The sequence below is a fragment of the Typopeltis vanoorti genome, chromosome 8 (genome assembly GCF_054136105.1).
Source record: "Typopeltis vanoorti isolate ZY-2024b chromosome 8, IOZ_Tvanoo_1.0, whole genome shotgun sequence".
NCBI classification, from domain to species: Eukaryota; Metazoa; Arthropoda; class Arachnida; order Uropygi; family Thelyphonidae; genus Typopeltis; species Typopeltis vanoorti.
This window is the reverse complement of record NC_143556.1, coordinates 49734847-49748742: the sequence shown is the minus strand read 5'-3', so window position 1 is coordinate 49748742 and position 13896 is coordinate 49734847. Positions and strand designations below refer to the sequence as shown.

At 34.5% G+C, this 13896-nt stretch overlaps 1 protein-coding gene across 1 annotated transcript in view; it reads left to right on the top strand.

The window, feature by feature from the left end:
- The window catches only part of Vps52 (vacuolar protein sorting 52), a 273390-nt gene that overhangs the window by 241964 nt on the left and 17530 nt on the right, over positions 1 to 13896 (top strand). The window contains exons 15-16 of the mRNA XM_090396657.1: positions 281 to 484; positions 13330 to 13507. Coding sequence (XP_090252783.1) covers positions 281 to 484; positions 13330 to 13507 — 382 coding nt within the window. The remainder of the gene's footprint in view (positions 1 to 280; positions 485 to 13329; positions 13508 to 13896) is intronic.

Here is a 13896-nt window from a genome sequence, read left to right as displayed (position 1 = left end):
ATGGCTCTTCCTTTAGTAATTACTTCTCTACTTAAGGAAGAGCCATAAGGCTTCATTTCTTCTGGTATTTTTCTGGATCTGGCTGCAACTGATGTGTAGGTCTGTTCTGCTAGAGTATTTTCTGTTTGGCCTTTTTTTTTTTTTCCCCTCATCACCATGGCAGCATGTCCCCTCACTCCCTCAGAACATCTCTTTCAGATAGTAAGGGTCTACTTTCAGTTTATTGTGATTCATATTTCTGCATTTTTCATGTTAATCTTGTTTTTGTACTTACTTTCAGATAACAAGAAGATATGCAGAGTTCTCAGCAGCTATTGTTGGACTAAATGAAACATTTCCGAGTGAAAGAGTTGCCAGGCTCTTAGCCAGTTTGCAGGGAGAAGTCGAAAATTTCATATTACGCATGGCTGCAGAATTTCCTGATCGTAGAGAGCAACTTATATTTCAGATAAATAATTATGATATGATGCTAAATGTTTTATTGGTATGCTTTTTTTGTTAATAATGTTTATAAAATATATAAAGCTTATAAAATATATCTTATAATAATTTTAAGCCCAAAATAAAAAGTAGCTTTTCATGTTTTATCATATGAACAGAAATGCAGGGCCCCAGCATTGGAAAGATACTCCATTTCTTACTTTACTACCATATTTCAGTGTATTTCAAACCCACATATTACACTATAGGTGTTCTGCAATATCCCATTTATGAATTTGATGTCTTTAAAAAAAATGAAATGATATATATCTTAAAATTATTTTTGACAAGCAGAATATCATTTATCTATATTAAAGAGTCTAAAAAATTTTAAGTTATCATTGTAAATTTTGAAATAACCTTAACTTTCAAATATTTGGCTGTGAAATATTAACATTTTATTATCTTTTATTAAAATCATATGCCTGATTTTAATTAAAAGTCAAGTAATTAAACAAGGGCAGTAAATCTTTACTTCAGGCATGCCAGTTAATTGACATGATCTGTTCAGCAGATCACTTATGTTGGCAGGAAACTTATCTTATAATATGATGATAATTATGCAGAACAACTTAAATGTGATTTTAGATTATTAAACTGACATGATATTTGACATTTAAAGAAAATCAGGAATGTTCATTTCAGAACATATGTTAATATTTATAAGTCATTCTGGATGCGTACTTTGAATTCTATCTTACATTATTCACATTCACTCTTTCACTGAACAGTAATTTCTCCAAGCACCTGAATGCTAAATCCATAAAGCATAATCCTTCTTTTAACCCTCAAAATCATCTCATACAGCAACTTTGTCATTTTCTTACAAGTTATTCACAGTAAGGTGTGATTATGGTTAATGCTGTGAAGATAAGCTGTTTTTTAATATTTAGTCTTTTGTGACTGTTTTTAATTAAATTAATTATGTGTATGTGTGATATATTTGGCTAAATATTATACATGTGAAATGTATGCAGATGAATGTGAGAAGCTTATGGGGAAAAGGAGATAATGTTGCTTGAATATGTCTGAAATGCATGTTTTAGGCAGATTGAGGAGTGTGAGGTGAACAAAATTTCAAATCAGGGAGCAAATGAAATGGTGTATCAAATTTTAGGAGAAGTACAAACAAAAATGGAAGTGTTATGATAGTGAGAGCCATGTGAAAGAGTTGAGAGCATGTGAGAAAGGCAGTATGAAAATACTTGATGATAAACTTGTGACATGGCTAGAAGAGCAGCTGAGTTACAGATATTAGAAAGTGCTGAATCTAAGAGAAGGAAAGTGACTAGTAGTGTATCATAAAGTTCTGTACCTGAATGATTGTTATTTAATTTGTATAATGGAGATGGTCTAGAGGGGAACATTCAGTTTTTGCAGATGATGTTAAGGTGAGATAAGGAATGTATCTGATACAGAATCAATGCAGCCTGCTTTGAACAAAGTAATTTTTAAATATATATGTGTTGATAGTTGGTTTACCTTAGTTCTATTATACATTAAAGATACAAAGAAATTATATACTTGGTTTTAATTCTTTACCTAAGGAAGCAAAACAATGTTTTGCACGTGAAATATATTCACGCCTGAGCTACATGTATATAGAGCAGGGTTTCTTAACCAGGGGTATGAGAAAACATTCCTAGGGGTGCGAGCTGGAAAATATTCCAGCATATATTGACTAATTATGTAAATCAATTTGCTTTTTCCATGAGAGGAAAAAAAGGTATGCAAACTAAATTATATTTAAGATATATAATCTTTCAACCCATACAGAATTATTCTATTTCACCAAGAACCATTAAATATAAGTTATACATATTTTTATTTGTTACATTTTAGGAAATTAAAAACCACTATATTCAAAATATATCCCCGAACCGAATGTACTGCCGCTTACAAATGCTCACGCATGCACCCAAGCTGAATGCATGGATGTTTGCTGTGCATACACCCTCCATTATCATGAAAAATATCATTTCGTTGTGTACAAACATCAACAAAGTGGATCAAGTGCCTAACGAACGCTATTTTTTTTGTTTTACTGGCAGTAATCAGTAAGTAAAGAACAATTGATTGAATATTTTCTCTCGAATTTTGAAAAGTTTAGTAAGAACTAAATTAATTTTTGTTTACACGTTATTTTATAATTTTCTTAAGGAACCATGGCCAAATATCTAGTTAAATAATATGTAAATGTTAATTATTATTTGTTGTAATTCTTGCCATGTCAAAAAGACGCCAATGGAAAGATGATTATGTTGTTTACAGATTTACTTGTGCAACAGAGAAAGACAGTACTCAAAGACCACAATGGCTTTTATGTTGCAAAATATTTTCAAACTCTAATCTTAAACCGTCAAAGTTGTTAGAACATTTCAACGGTCAGCATGGTGGTAAAGTTGCAGGGACGTATACTTAACATCTTGAAGTCTAAGAAGGCACAATTCGATAGCAGCGGTACTATTGCAAAATTTGACTCTGGTAGTTCAGAATAATAATAATAATTTCTTATGATGATACAATGGCCGTGAGTCCCTTTTTACAGGGTGGTATGGCACCATCTCAGTTCCCCCCCCCCTCCCCCCATATTTTATCTGGGCTCGGAGCTGGCATAGTGACGAATCAGGCCTATGGCTGGATCAGTATTGCTGACTCTAATCGATGGGTGTTCATGGGGCCGGTTTGCTTGCTTGCAGGATGAAAAACCCCAGATAAACTGACAGAAAATACTCTGCTGTCCATGTCAAAGACTGGCTAACCTGACTGAGGAAAATCTTTAAGCTCCTCATGTCATCGACGAGAATCGAACCTACTTCCCCAGGCATATGGTTGCGAAGCGCAAAGTCACTAGGCTAACCGCGTGGACGGTAGTTCAGAAGCCTTTGCTAGAAGTTTCTTATCAGGTGGCATATCTGTGTGTAAAGAAAAAAAAAACCTCATACAGTAGCTGAAGAATTGGTGAAACCATGTGCATTGCAAATTGCAAAAATTGTATTAGTTTCTGAAGCATGTTAGAAAATTCAGCAGATTATCAAACAATGTGATTCAATCATGCATTCAAGACATCACTCAGGATATTTTACTGCAAGTAGTGCAAGATATTAAAACCAATCCTCTAAAAGTGTGTATTCAATTTGACGAGTCAGCTGGCGCTGATAATTGTAGTGAGTTATTAGTATTTGTGCGATACATAAAGGAAAAGGAAATTTTGGAAAAATTTTTATTTTGTGATCAACTGGAACTGACGGCAAAAGGAATTGATGTTTTTAATCACATTAAAGACTTTTTCTTGAAACATCTAATACCAGTGGATGTGATTAGCTCAATATGCACTGATGTGCACCTGCGATATTAGGCAATAATTCCATTGTTTTTTCTGCCTATATCAAAAAAGAAGTACCGCAAGTTACAATAACACATTGCATGTTGCACTGCCATGCTTGCATCAAAAACTTTGCAAGAGAACTTTAAAAAATGTTTAACTACAGCAGTAAATATTGTAAATTATATTTGAGGACGGGTGCTTAATCATCGTATCTTTTGTGCTTTTTGCGAAGAAATCGGTGCTAATCATAGTGTGCTTCTTTATCACACTGACATAAGATGGCTCTCCAAGGGACGTATGCTTAGCAGGGTTTTTGAAATATGCGAGGAGATTATTCAGTTTCTTACTAACCAGAATTGTAATTTAGTTCAAGACCTTGAAAGAAGAGATGCAATAATTTGATTGGCCTACTTAGCAGATATTTCTGCTCACCTAAATGAATTAAATATATCAATGCAAGGGTATGGTAAGAACATAATAACATCTAGTGAAAAATTATTTGCTTTTATTTCAAAACTAAAAATTTGGGTATGCCGAGTTGAAAATGGTAATTTTGCAAACTTTCCCTTGCTTGATGAAATTGTTCTGGAAAACGAAAAAAATCACAATTTTACCTGAAATTATAATACTTTTGCAACAATTGATTGATTGTTTTCGTGGATATTTTTCCATAGGATATATTGGTAAAGAGAGAGGTGGATACTGGATCCATTTCTTTTTGATCTTAATTCTATAAACGACAGTAATTTAATTAAAGACGATCTTATTGAAATGTGAGCCAGTGCACGTATTCAAATGGAATTTGAAAAATTGGATTTAGAACAATTCTGGTGTACTCAGAACCATTTCGCCAGCATTGCAGACACTTCTACCATTTGCTACCACCTATCTTTGCGAAATGGGATTTTCATTACTTTTGCACATAAAAACAAAAAACCCAAATCGCTTAAATGCAAGTGCGCGTAGTCCTTTCAAAAAAGGAACCATGCTTTCAAAATGCTATTATGAAAAAGCAACAACAAATTAGTCACTAAAAATTGATATGTTATTTTGATTTTATGTTGAAACATATGTGTATTTTTCAATAAATTGCTTTGCATTAAATTTTATTTTCTAACATCTGGATCCATATCCATCAGTGGGAGCGAGACCTGGGAGAGATACCAAGGTTAAAGTAATGCAGAAGTCATATATATATACAGGTATCCTTTGATTAATGCGAAAACAAAAAAAAAACAATTTTCAAGGGGGTGTGAGAATGTAAATTGAAGTTCACTGGGGTGTGGGCCAGTAAAAAGGTTAAGAACCACTGATATAGAGACTAATGATTTCACATCACTTGCTTTAGTATGTATCCCATAATGCAAAGCACACACCCTTTCGGATGTGTAAAATGCTATGCATAATAGAAAAGATCACTCCCCATACTGGTTTCTACCTTTATTGAGGTCTCATCAGTGGGAGCCAGACCTGGGAGAGATAACAAGGTTAAAGTAATGCAGAAGTCATATATATATACAGGTATCCTTTGATTAATGCGATTAATTAATTCCTCGATGTTACTGCTTATATCAAAATCACATTAATCAAATATAATAATCAGTGGTAAAAATTACAGTTCGTCCATGATTGATTACTGTATTAATAATTTGTTTTATATGGTACTCTTTTAGGAAAGATAAAAAATGAATTAAAAATAAATGTTTATTAAATGCTTGTATCTACATTAGTTACTGCAATTTTTTTTTTATCAAAAAAGTTGTCATGAAGCGTTTGAATGGTTTTAGTTTTTTTTTTCTTATCAGCATAAATTCTGATAAGACATAATGAGTCTCTAGACCTCGGCAAACAAGCATTCTTCGATTAACATCTGGATCCATATCCATTACTTGCTGCTTAAGCAAGTAATGGATATGGATCCAGATTCTAAACTGAGAAATATTCCATCCAGTTATTTGATTGTTATCTCCTTTGGAACCTCATCTTCACATTCCATTTGTTCGTTGTCTTCATATGCGCATTGTTGTTCAGTTTCAAGAAGATCGTTGTCCCTGAAATCTTTTGAATTTGAATCCAGTAATTCTTTAACATCTTCTGCATCAACACCGTCAAAACCAAGGTCTTCACCAATTGCAATGTTTTCTTCAACCACTTTGTTCACAGGATTTTGAAAACCACCTAAGTCATTTCTGCATTCTAGAAAAGGTTTTCCTTTTCCAAACAGCTCTCATCCAGTTAGAAGATGCTTGCTCTCACGAGTCATGAATGTTTTCAATTGAGTGTTTAATGATAATTTTTTTCCAAAATTCTTGGAGTGTAATCACATTTTCTCCCGTTGTTGTTTCTGCTGCCTTTGAAAGTTGCAATGATGCCCATGTTCAATGAAGTCGTATTTGGTGGAAAGAATAAAACTTTCACATTCTCACACAGATCATTAAGAGAGTTTGGATGACGAAGTGCGTTATCATTAACGTCATCATGCTTACAACTTTGTTTCTCTCAGCCAGGAAACACTCCTCGGGGCTTATATATTTTTGCATGCTAAATTTAAAGTCGAATTTATATTAAAATTCTTGCCACATATATAAAGGGATTGTCGCAATTAATTTCGCTGCGTTAATCAAATCCCGCGTTAAGCAAGAGATACCTGTATATTCCCCCCCCCCCCTCACACACACCCAGGAGGCAGAAGAGCATATAGGAAATAAATGCTGTATGTGGACAAGGGTTCTATGGGCAAATGTTAATGCATGCCAATTTAATGCTTCTGAGTGCAAGATTATGCATTTTAGATTGAGGACTTTGCAAGCAGAGTATGATATAATGGAAATTTATTGCACCTAGAAACTAGATGGGGGTATAGTGATCAGAGGATTAAAGTTTCAAAGCTATTGCTAAGGTTATCATTGCATTGGATAACTGCACTGAAAAAAGGAAGTTAATTTTCTTCTTTAACAAGGCTTAGATAATACTGCTTCTGGATTACTTTGTTCACCTAGGTTTCAAGGAGATGGAGAAACATTTGAGAGATTTGGCAGTAGGTAACTAAGAAGATGGCAGAATTGTGCATTTTATTTTGCCAATATACACAGCATTTATTTACTATACACACAAGTCGCACACAAAAGGCCATTCTGCCTTTTGTGTGCGACTTGCTCTTTCTCTCTCAATGAGTCCTACCTGGAAATAGAATAACAAAGATATTTTAACATACTAATAATAATTAGCCTCATCATCATCAGACAGACATTTGGAAATGCTGTGGTAGCTTCTCGGTGGCCAGTGGGCATATTTCTATCCCTCTTTTTGAGCTATCCACTAATGGTTTGAAGCCAACAGACCGGTCTGTGTTCATTTGGAGCATTCCATAGACTTGCTATAACCTTGGTCACTCAGCTCCAGTTCCTCTCCACCACTTTCTTATCCCCATGGAATCCAAGGGTACTGAATGCAAAATCTGCATTCAGTAGCCTATGTGCACTTATAAGGTGGCCAAAACACGCTGTTTTGCCCACCTTTGCAATATACCTGTTAAACTTCAATTCCCTGACCACACTCTGCCTCTTATCTTATCACTTTCCTGTAGTTTGCTTCAATCTTATATATACAGCTTGTGATCTTTCATCTCAAAGTACATGACTTTATATTTGGAATGAAGAGATCACAAGCTGTTGGAACAAACATTGTTGGAAGCAAACTGTAGGAAAGGTCATGTACTTTGAGATGCCGTATGTTGTGTGTGTGTCATGTAAAAAACATATTGAAAGTTTTTTCACTTGGTTATACTATAAATTAAAGATGCCAAGAAATATTTTTGGTTTTATCCTTTATCCAAGTGTAAGCAAATTTCCATGTTTATAAATGTTTATAAGTGTAAATAAAGTTTCCATGTGAAGTCACTTCATGACAGCTACTTGTATAATAGAGGCTAATGACTTCACACCAATTTCCATAGTATCCCATAATGCAATGCACATATCCATCATCATCAGTTTCCTGCCATGTACCCTCAAGGGGTGTACAGGATATGATAGTACTACATGAAAAAATTACATCATTACTAACTTCCTATCTACAATTTTCCTCCAAATCAGTCTATTACTTGTCAAGACTCCAATATTATCATTATCAGATCTTATATTTCTATCGTCTAAGGCACATTGTACTGTATGAATCCACCTATATCTTGGTCTTCCTCTGGGTCGTTTTCCTGCCAACCTGGCAGAAAACACTTGTTTTGCTAATCTTTTCTCTCCCATTCTATTTAAGTGACCATACCACCTGAGATTCGCTGTGCTAATGCATTCCTGGATGCTGACAATGTCAAGTTCTTTCCTAATATCCTTGTTTTTATTATGATATTGCCATTGATGCCATCTGTTCACGCCTCTAATCTTTCTCAGGACTCTCATATCTGCAGTCTCTAGTCTTTGGTCAAGTGTTTTACTTCTGACCCAGCTCTCAGATCCATAAGTTAAAACTAGTTCGAACGCTGTCTTGTATACAGCTAATTTAGTGTTCGGACTAATTTCTCTCTTATTCCATATGAATTTATTCAATTGACTTCCTACCATACCAGCTTTGTTGATTCTGTTATCTATTTCTATATTCAATTTACCATCTTCCCTAAAAATCGTGCCTAAGTAGCTGAAATGTTTTACTTGTTCTACAGGTTCTCCATTCACAACACAGTTGACATTTTCAGTGATTCTGCCTATTTTCATTGTCTTTGTCTTTTTATTGCTGACCTTCATACCATATCTATTACGACAGTTATTCAATTTAGTCAGAGAATCTTGCAGACTTGTAGCGGATTTATTTAGAAGTATAACATCATCTGCATAAAGCAAAGAGCTGACATTAACATCTCCAATTTTGATATCCTGTTTAATACCACTTTCCTTCATAATGTGATCCATATAGATAATGAATAACAGAGGGGATCATGTACATCTTTGTCTGACACCAGATTTAACATTAAACGATCTTCCTGTACCTCCTTCAATTCTAACTGCTGACTTACAACTCAAATAAAGACGAAGTATTGCTTGATATAATGCCCAATTGACACCATATAACTTTAGCGTACTGAATAGCTTCTCTCTTGGCACCATGTCATATGCCTTTTCCAAATCAACAAAACTTAAATGCAGATCTTTGTTATATTCCCATGCTTTCTCAACTATTTATCGTAAAGTGAAGATCTGATCCTGACAGCCTCTATTTGGCCTGAATCCAGCTTGTTCTTCACCAAGCTTTTTTTCCACAATTCTTCTCAATCGTTTCTCAAGTATATTTGCATAGATCTTGCCAGGAACACTCAGTAGGGAAATACCTCTGTAATTCTCACATTCAGTTTTATTTCCCTTTTTATATATGGGTACTATAAGAGCTCTACTCAAATCATCGGGAATTCGTCCCTCTGTCCAGGCTTTCTGAACTATGCAATGCAGCCACTGTAAGAATTTTATACCACCATACTTCAGCATTTCTGGTCAAATATCATCTACTCCTGCTGCCTTTCCACATTTCAAGCCTTTGATGGCTTTTTCTACTTCAAGTATGGATATGTATTCCTGACTGCATGCCTGGTCAGTGTTTTTTATCACTGTGCTGTCATCACTGCTTGTTTCATTTAGCAGTTTTTCAAACTAATTGCTCCATACTTCAAGGATATCTTTTTCTCCTGTTTTCATTTCACCTTTATCATCTCTAACTCCTTTTACAGCACTCTTTCCTCCATTCCTAAGCTTCTTCAACAACCTCCAGAATATTTTGCCACTTTCTTGATATTTATTTTCTGTATTCTTGCCAAAGTCCTCCCATGACTTTTGTTTAGCAAGTTTTACACAGTGTTTAGCATTCTTGCATTTGTCTCTGCATTCTCTAAGAGCACAAGCTGACTTATTTGCCAGGAACTTTTGATATGCTTTCTTCTTTTCCTTCACTGCCTCTTTAACTTCCTGTGTCCACCACGGAGTTCTAATTTTTCTATCCTTGCAGACAACTTCACCACATGCCTCTCTAGCTGAGTCAATCAGGGCTTTCTTCAAGGCTTGCCACTGAATCTCCAAGGTCTGATTCCTGTTCTCAAACTCTTTCATTTTTTCTTCAATATTATAAATATATAATATTTATATACTGATAGTTTTACATTCCCTTTGTACATCCTGGAGATTGCTTTGTAGGCTGGAGGTGGATGAATCACTGTCTGTTGCGTCACAAATGCCTTCAATAAGAAATTTCTTAACACCAAAATTAAACACAAAGTCCCTTGTCTCTTATTCGTATTAAAATTTAAATCTATAGGCCTATTACTTTTAAAAAATCACAGCGCTATGGTTTTGAAACAAGCATGTGGATAATGCCTTAAGTGACGATGATATTATTGGATATCGATTAACTTTAGATATCGTCAAAGATCCAGAAAACGATAGTGAAGCAAAAGAAACCCCCCCCCCCACTGCAAATATAATTCGAGAAGGTCTTGAACTGTGCAATAAATTGGAAAATCATTTTCTTGTTAATGACACAAATTCTGAATAAGCCTTTAAATTCCAACGTGAGCTGAAGAACTGTATGTCTGGATATCGCGAGCTGTATAAAAAATGAGTGAAATCATCATCATCATCGCAAAGTTTAATCACTGATTACATTGTCAGAAGAAAAAAATCAGCACAGAACGAAGGGGAAGTTAATTCTGTTTGTGAAGAACCATTGCCTTTACCATACAGATCTGATGTGTTGACTATCTCTTCTGGTGATGAAAGTGATTTTGCACCAGTTCGCAAACATTGCCGAATATTGTTTAATAGTGATGATAATTCTGATGACAAAATGTAAAAAAAAAAAAGTGTTACTTTTCAATAAAATTAAATGAATAAAGCTTTAAAAGAAACTTAGGCATTCTTATTTTCCTGAATTTTCATAAACTTTTTTTATGTGATTTTAGGTTTATTTTAATTCATTGCTTCGGTTTTAGAAAATTATGGAACATATCCCTAATTTTTCAATGTAAGTTAGGCCTTTTTTGAGCGATTTTTTATATACGGTTTTCTGTGGAGAATATTTTTCCAATCCAGAGAATTACTAAAATTCTCTGGATTAGAGAAAAGTGTTGAAAGTTTTTTCATTTAATTTATAGTATAATCAAGTGAAAAAACTTTCAACACTTTTCTCTAATCCAGAGAATTTTAGTAATAAGGTGTGGCACTTTTTGATTACTTGTATATGGAAATATGACTTCTGCATTACTTCAACCTTGGTATCATTTCTGGGTCTGGCTCCCACTGATGAAACCTTAATAAAGGTCGAAGCCAGTCTGTATGGTATTATATGAGAGTGGTCTGAGAAGTTCTTGGCCTCGACCACAGATGGCAACACTATTGGCAAGATTTTTTTTTTTTCTAAGTTGGTTCATCTGTCATAAGCATCCATGTGAAATTGCAAGTCATTCTATCAAGTAGTTTGTTTTATACAGTTGTCTGAAGCAAAAGTGTGGTCTGTATCCCTTGAAATGGATAAAACTGAGTATTGTGCAGCTATAAAATTCATTGTAAAAGAAGGTTTAATGCCAACATAAATTCATTTGAAGTTCATAAAAGTTTATAGATACTCTTCTCCATTTTTGACAATTAAGAAATGGGCTGCCGAGTTTAAATGTGGCTGTCTAAGATACCAGCCTTGAAGATGATCCACTTGAAGGACATCCAAAAAGTGTAACAACATCAGAAATCATTGATCAGGTGCATGATATGGTATTGGATGACCTGCGAGTCAAAGTGCATGAAATTGCTGAGACAATAGGCATTTCAAAAGAACATGTAGGATATATTTTGTATGAAGAATTACAAATTAAAAAGCTTTGTGCAAGATGGGTGCAGTGCTTTGCTCACAGCAGATCAAAAATGCACTTGCATGAAAATATCTGAACAGTGCTTGGAGTGTTTTAACAAGAAACTGATTTTGTGCATTAATTTATTACTGTGGATGAGACTTGGATTCACCATTACATGCCAGAATCCAAACAGCAGTCAAAACGGTGGACAGAAGCAGGTTGTTCAGTGCCAAAGAAGACAAAGTCAGTTCCATTAGCAGGAAAGGTCATGGCATCAGTGTTTTGGGATGTTAAAGACATTTTGTTTATTAATTATCTTGAAAAGGGTAAAACAATAACAGGAGAATATTATTCTGATCTTTTAACCAGACTAGATAAAAAAATTCGTGAGAAAAGACCTGGTTTGCAGAAGGAAAAAAATCATCTTTCATCAGGACAGTGCACCTGCCCACAAAGGTGTTTTGGCAATGTGAAAATTAAGGGATCTGCACTGTGAATTGTTGGAACATCCACCCAATTCTCCAGATTTGGCTCCCTCTGACTTCTGTCTCTTCCCAAAACTAAAACTCTTCCTCGCTGGTCAGCGTTTTCTTCGAATCAAGAGGTGATTGCCACTGTCAAAAGGTATTTTGCAGATCTTACTGAGAACTACTACAGGGATGGGATAATGATGCTGGGGCATCGCTGCAATAAATGCATGTCTTAAGTGAGATTATGTGGAAGAATAATTTTGAAATTATAAATTCATATAATTTCACGTGCAAACTTTGCTTACACTTGGATTAAAGTCAAGAATATAATTTCTTGACATCTTTAATTTTTATAATAAACATGTCAGGTGAGTCATCAGAAACTGGTAGCCATTATCCTTTACCCTTACTTCCAGTCTGTTTGAGTCATTCTGTATGATCTACGCTTTCATTGCCTATGCCTCAAATTTTGTGTTATTAACAAACAACTGAATAAAAAAAATGAAAAATAAAAAAATGAACAGCCTATATTTCTGCCTACTGCAGGGTGAAGGCCTCTCCCATTGTGGAAAGTTTTGGGTCTACTACTCCCATGGTGACCCAGTCCATATTGAGAGAGTGTCACAAACATCCATGCCTACTCGGGATTCAAACCCACATCCTCTTGGCTGGAGAGCGGATACGCTAGCCACTCAGCCAACCAGGCTGGCAAACAACTGAATATTTCTTCTTAAATCATTTCCTCTATCACTGATGTATAAATTAAACAGCATTGGACTAAAGATAACTCTGATATATGTTCATCGTGGTTCTAGGAAAAGTCGCCATAAACATTAACGGCATAAGAGATTTTCGGTGTAAGACATTTTGCAGTAATTTGTAAATAATCAATGGATGATAAAGATGAACGTCAGTGATACATAACATAATGAAGTCATTTAAAAATTGTGCAAACACTTTTTAGGTTTAGAAAACATCACACTATAGAAATGCACTAATCCTCAACAATGATGAAAGTTAGAGACTAATTTAAAAAAAATTAATTAAAAAGTTTAGGACTAAAAGTATGTTGTATGCTCTCTTTGAGAATGAAAATTTATAATTTTTTATGAAATATGTATTTTACATACTTATAATGCTCTAAATTTTAGTCTTATAAATGTTTAAATAAAAATAACATGTTCATGTAATTTTTTTTAAAATTTATTTTTCAGGAAAGGACTAAAGAAGATTCTCGAGAATCTGAGAGCTTTAAAGACCTTTTAAATGCACGAATTCAAGAGTATGTTGAAGAAATGTTGTCTCCCCATTTTGGAGGAATGATTACTTTTGTAAAAGAATCTGAGAAACATTTAGAGCGTGGTCAGATAGATCTTCTAAAAAAAGAAGAAAGTAAGTTTCTCATAATGGTAAAGAGACAGTAATGTCTTTACTGCTGTGATGGTGTTTTAAATTTTTTGAAAATAGCAAATGATGTATCATTTGGCCTAAAAGGGGACCGAAGGGTTGAAAACCTTTTTACACATATTTTTTTTCCAGGATAGCCAAGTGGATTGCATTTTTGCAGTGTCTGGGACTAAAAATCAAAAGCCTAAAATGCTGATTGGACTGATGTTCTAGTCATTCCACAGCAACTAGATCCCCATATTACTCAGTATAATACAACCACTTTGCTGATTGGAACTGTGAAGTGGCCAAAAAACATGAATGGATTCCAGGGCAATAACCAGTTTACTTTCTCTCCCATTTCTTCCAGCATTCGGTTTGAATAATGTATTTTC